Source organism: Gavialis gangeticus, unplaced genomic scaffold (assembly GCF_001723915.1).
Source record: "Gavialis gangeticus isolate Ggan-Ray unplaced genomic scaffold, GavGan_comp1, whole genome shotgun sequence".
NCBI classification, from domain to species: Eukaryota; Metazoa; Chordata; order Crocodylia; family Gavialidae; genus Gavialis; species Gavialis gangeticus.
In genome coordinates this window covers 69,646,852-69,653,114 of record NW_017729004.1, presented here as the reverse complement: position 1 = coordinate 69,653,114, position 6,263 = coordinate 69,646,852, and the positions used below count along the sequence as shown (strand labels likewise).

General features: G+C 35.7%; 1 protein-coding gene across 1 annotated transcript in view; it reads left to right on the top strand.

The window, feature by feature from the left end:
- The window catches only part of ANKMY2 (ankyrin repeat and MYND domain containing 2), a 55,113-nt gene that overhangs the window by 13,600 nt on the left and 35,250 nt on the right, over window positions 1-6,263 (top strand). The window contains exon 3 of the mRNA XM_019507981.1: window positions 1,008-1,072. Within this exon, the coding sequence (XP_019363526.1) occupies window positions 1,008-1,072 (65 nt within the window). The remainder of the gene's footprint in view (window positions 1-1,007; window positions 1,073-6,263) is intronic.

The window sequence follows — 6,263 nt, the reverse complement described above, 5'->3', positions numbered from 1 at the left end:
AGGTCCCTTCCGACCCTAGAAACTATGAAACTATAAACTTGCACCTTATATTTCTCTGATTTAGTTAGTCTATAGCATAAGCTTTCATGAGCTCCAGGGAACTTCATCAGATGCTGTGAAAGGACATGCACAAAGCTGTATATAAAGTCAGAATACCCCAGCTAATTTGACGTTGAAACAAGTTCCAACAGAATCCAAGGCCAACATAGTTTATTATTGTTTAACACTATCATTGATTCACAAGTGACACTGGAGTTAGACCTCACAGCAGCTGCTATGACTGTCAGATGCAGAACAGGTGTTTTTTAAATGTTAAGGATTTACATTTTTAAAGTAAGATTTTGCTTCAAAATCACATTAATATAGCTTGCATATGTATGTAGTTTGGGACTTTATGAGTACTGTTTGGGCGCTGTACTGTCTTCATCAGTAGTAAGTTTAGCTATAGTAGACGCATTAAAATTGATGTATAATATAAACATATACGAAAAATTATGATCGAAAGAAAAGATGTGTCAGTACAATCCTTTTTAATAATAGTTTCAGAAAATCATCCTAACACATCGATACAGATATGAGAAAAATATTAAAGAGTATATTAGAAACATTAAAATAAAGAGCAAAAATCATGATTTCTTCCTCCAGTCATATCAGGTATCAGAGAAGGTTACAAAAATTGCTGTAATAGAATGAATGCCTCCAGGAGGTGAAGTGAAACAAAGCAACCTGTTTCTCCACCCTGTTAATGTGAATGGGGCTTGTGGAATAACTAATGGAAAAACTGCCATCAAAACACTTTTTCTGTGGATGTGGGTTTTGGCATATTGTTGGGGGAAGGGGGCTAGGTGTTGTAAATTAGTAGTTAAACAGAAGAGAAAAAAAAGTAAGCTCTTAATTTTCTTGATTAAAATGCTTGATTCTTAATTTCTGACTCTTCTCTCCATCTTTACTTTTAATGGAACACCATTTTTTTCCTTTTTTTTTTTTTTTTTTTTTTTTTTTTAAAGGAAATACAGAAGAAGCTGGAAGGCTGTTGGGTAGCAAGAATGTCCGTGTCAATTGCTTGGATGAGGTATAATAAATCTTTTAAAGTATTTTCCTGGATCTGTCAAAAAGGAGTGGTTGGTTTGCAAGCTATTCAGAAGCCTCGGGTTTTCTGGGCATTAATAGCTTTATTATTTAGAACCTAGGGAAACAGCAGGCTTCTGAATAGCTTTCCAACCTGTAAGCTTTTGTACAATATTTCAGTCTTTCAGAATTTTCATGTTTGGTGTCATCAAGCTTACATAACGGTATGCGTTTGCTCACACTTTCTGCTTGAGTTTTTTAACCAAGAAGATAGCACATGGAGGCTCAAAAATGACTTTTAATTGGCAGTTTGTAGTAGTGTTCAGTCACCCACATTTTAATTTTTGAAGTTATGCTATTGCAGTTACCCACAGCTCTTCAAGTAGATGCAGTATCATTGGACAAACTTGCACTATCAAAACAACCTAACTTTGCTGCACAGGAAGCATAATTAGAGAGTGTGACATTGATTAGCTCAGAATTGCAGGAAAGGTGGAAAGCAGTGTTAGCTGAGGTTCAGAAGACTCTGGGGCAGGACTTTTATGTAAATATAACTGATGAAGAATATACTGTTTTAATCTTATGGAATACAATTTTGATATAAATAGATCAAATGAAACCAAACCTTTAATTATCACTCTTTTTATTATATTCATCTCATTTATTAATATTATGCAGTTCCACCAAGCCAGTAAGTTTTGTCCAGAGTATCACACTGTTCCTGTCACCTGTGGAAATCAATGTTTTAAAGAACAATCAAACTACTCTTTAACTACAAATCACAGTTGCAAAACTACAATTTCAACAATAGATGTACAGAAAGAGAATTTTATAAGAACCGGAATCTTCTCAACACAGTTGTACATAATGATATTTGCAGCTTAGTTTTCTCAAGAAAAAATACAAACATGTAATGCCCTTTAAGAAGGGTGTTTGTGTCCCTGTGATTCTTCAGAATTTATGCTTAGGTTCCCTAAATGCTTATCCATATGGTTAGACCCAAAGTGTTCATTTGTAGTTATTTTTGGAATATCTGTGTACCATTTACTATATTAGATATTTCACATGATTGAATTAAGGCTGAGATTTTTGGCAAATCTTTTAACAAACCATTAAAATAATCTTTATTATTAGGACTAAGATACAGCATAGATGCAACTTCTCTTTAAATGCATCTACACTGGAAAACTACAGAGAAGCATGACACACATTTCTGGAGAATCTGTAGCAACTGAGTAAAATTAATGTTGTGAAGGCGTGGTATTTTTTTGTAATAGTGTTAGCAATATGTATGTACACTTTGCCTAGTTTCACAGTCCATTAAAAATTAAACCTACTAAACACATCTGGAACTGCATATGATGATATAAGGGTGAAGGACTTACGTGAAGGGATTATTATATTCTTTTTAGGAAGTCATGTGTAGCACTTGATTTTGATTAAAAAAAATTATAGGAATAGTTTAGGAATGCAGTCTATTATCTTTGGTTATTTATAGTATGAAAAGAAACTGAAATTTGTCAGATGTCTCTAAAATAATATTTTGAGTTTATAAATTAATCAAGGTATTATAAAACATCAGATATTTGAATTAATCCATTATACAAATCTGAAATAATAAGAGATGATTTTTAACAAACTAAATCAATCCTCCTCTGGTGTTTTCTCCTATCACTAGTAATTTTATTATTTATGTTAGTATCTAAATATGGATCATATTCAGAAACTTGGGGGTGGGGCCAGGATCAGCTGCTCTAGATGCTGAAATGGGAGCATAACTAGGCCGGAGGCCAGAGATTAGTTTCTTGACTCAGATCATTCTTTTTTTGGGTAGTGTTATTAGTGTTTTGTAGTTGTTTGCTGGTACATCTTATGTCTACATTTGCCAGTTAGTGCTACCATACAATGTGATATAATTTTATTAAGGTATCTTAATCTGGTACAGATAAGGTAAAACTGACTTTTTGGAAAAAAAATTCTCCTGGCTCCCACTGGTGGCACAAAAAGGGGACAAGGTTGTTTAAGCGTTATATTTGTGCCCTTTAATCATTTAAACTTGTTTTGAATTTCTTGAAGTTTATAATTGCAGTAAACTGAATATTCTGAATCTATTCCCAAAATAAAGATCCCTGTACTATATTTTACATTAATGTACTGATACTTAACCAACCTGAACGCAAGTCTTATAATTTCTCATATTTTGGCAATTAAATGTGGTTAAATACAACTGCTACAACATTACATTCAAGGGAGATTATAACTGTGTATTGCTCCACTAATTTAGAGATGGCTAAATTAGATTTATTAAGTAAAGCTCATAGGCTCATCTGTTAAAAAGTGCTTTGTAAATTCCCTTTGAGGATTAGAATAGAGAGAGAGTGATTGTCTTCTGAGAAGTATGCACCTACAGGTTATTGTGTATATTTGTCTTTAATAGATTTTTGGTGTGCGTTCTGGTACACGCTTGTTTGGTTTCTCCTACATATTTTCCATCTGGGCATTTGGGGCACTGGATGAGATGTATTACATTTCTGGAGGCGCAGGTGTAAAATTCAGGAATGCTGATGGTTCTGTTATGGGGTGTAGTTATTGTGGGAATGGTGGAGATGTGTTGGTAGGTTTTACATTTCTTGTCCTGGCATGCTGTGGATCCATTCAGTGTGCTTTGGGCCATAGGAATTTTGCTTCTGGTGATGAGGTTAGTGAAATTTGGTGCTTGTTTAAAGGTAATTCTGGAAGATCTCTTTAAGAATTGGGTCTTCTTCTAGTATGGGTTGCAGTTGTTTGAGGATTTTGCATTACAGGTTCCAGTAATGGTATGTCATAACTAATGGTGTGTGATTCATGGGGATTTTTTTTTTGTACAAAAATACGCAATTATTTGTGGGTGTATGCTTCTCACAAAACAGCCATTCTCTCTCCAGTCTCTCAGTTCTAATCCTCAAAGGGAATTTACAAAGCTCCTTTCATAGATGAGCCTATGAACTTCACTTCATAAATCTACTGGATACAAAAAATAATAAACTCAATCTAGACATTGGATTTATTGCACATTATAACTTGCCTGCCATCCAATAACCCCACATAGCCACTCTATATTTTACCAGCTACCTTTTACTAGCAGGTCAGCATTTTCCCCTTCCCCTCCCACCTACCTGTCTCGCACCTGTCCTGTCTCCTATCCCCTCTGATCGCCATTGCCATGCAGTTGCATTTTCACAGACCTGTATTTTGCATAGTGGCTTCTGTTCCACACAGAAGAGCGCGCAAACACCAGTAAACTCTCCCTATGCCTGAAGAAGGGTGTTTGTGCCTGAAAGCTTGCAAAGAACAACTTTCCCAACTACTCAGTTGGTCTAATAAAAGATCTCACATTTACTCAAAGAACCTTGTCTGTCTATATCCTTAGGCCAACACAGCTATAACCAGCACCCAGGACAGTAAGATCATTAGAGACCAATGAAAAGTCAATGAAAAGTATTTTATGGAAATGGGTACAAAATTGTAGATAGAGATTTCTCATTCAGAAGCTTATTAGGGGGAGAATTGTTCAGCAGTTATTCATAGCTCTCTTCCTCGTGGGAATATAGAACCCATTCAACAATTGCTGTGCTGTGGCTTCAAGTTGGAGGTTAACATACTCTCTCCATATGCTAGACTAGTAAGGAACCATTCTAAACTGTTCTAGAGAAAGCATGTCACTTTCCAGCTCTGGACATTTTCTCCAGTAATGCTGATAGTATGTTATAGTTCTCATTTGTACATCTCAATCTTGTCCAGATACTTCTGTTCAGAATGCACAGGACAGCGCAAGTATTTCATCTTTGATAATAGAGTAAACTGAACATAATTATAAAGCACTCTGCAATCCTGTTACAAATATAATATCACGTCGGTGTTGGTGCATTGCTGTTTCCACTAGACTAGCATTTTAATGTATCTGAGATTGCAGTCCACATATATTTTGGCCTCTTGGATTCAATCCACTGTAATACATAAATTATGTAACTAAATTCCTCAAAATCACTACAGTAGCCTTTTTATTATTGTGTGTTTGTTTACAATAATCTATGCCAAGTGCCCAGTTTGCCTAAATTAACTTGCATGTAGTCTGCTGGTGCTAGTCCAATATCAACTTTCTGTCATGCTAGGGATAAACTTTCATATTCTTAACTGTTATTGTGGAGATCGTTCTGGCTATAACACCTTGCAGTTTGAAAAACAATAAGGTGCTTCAGCCAGAAATCTCAAATAATATGTTAAGGGATCCCTCTGTTGCTTTGTAGATCATAACTATACTTTCATTACAGGTCATTGTAGACATCTAACACAGTATAAGTATGAAAACAAGTTGATTTCCTATATCAGCACTAAAAATAAGAAGTAACAAAAATACAGCTATAAGTAACACCTTGTAAAGGTTATTTCTCATGGTATACTTACAATCCTAGAATTCCTAGAAACCAAATCCCCAAATAGACTTTCATTCTTTAGTTATGGTTTTAGGTTTGGTCTCAGCAGTGATAGGAACAAGTCCCCTTCGTTTGGTCCCACTTGGGTGCTCCGCGGCTTCAGCATGAACGGGAGTTCTTGTTCATGGAGAGGGTGGTTCAGGTGATCAGTCTGATCTGGCCTACACTCGCGATTCTTCCTTCGGTGTTCTGCAAGTAAGATTACCTCCAAATTGGGACTGTAGGTTACAGTTTTTATTGGGTGAGTTGCCATCTTGGGCCCCTCCTACCCAAACCTGTCACTACTCCCAGATTTGGGCTCGGATCTTTTACCCAACCGATTCCTTTCCTGGGTCTTTGGGAAATTTTCCACATCATTGCTGTGACCTCTTGCCAACCTCTTTCCAAAAGTCCTTAGGTTTCAATCTCTCAGAATGTTTACCTAGGGGTCACTTTTAAGTTAATTTTATTAAAGGCCTCTAGAGATAATATTCAAAAACCAAGACATTCAGCACATTCACTGCAAGGCCTCTAAAGATAAAATTCAGAATCAAGACATTCATCACGTAGGCAAAAACAAACAATGACCCTAGATAAAAAGATGAACCTTGCCTTTTTTTCTAAACTGGCTAATGGGTATTTATTACAAGCATTCAAACTATTACATTCAATATGACAAAAACTTTCTTAAGGTTGACGGTATTTTATTCAAGAAATTATACCAGACAAATAGCACTGCTATTA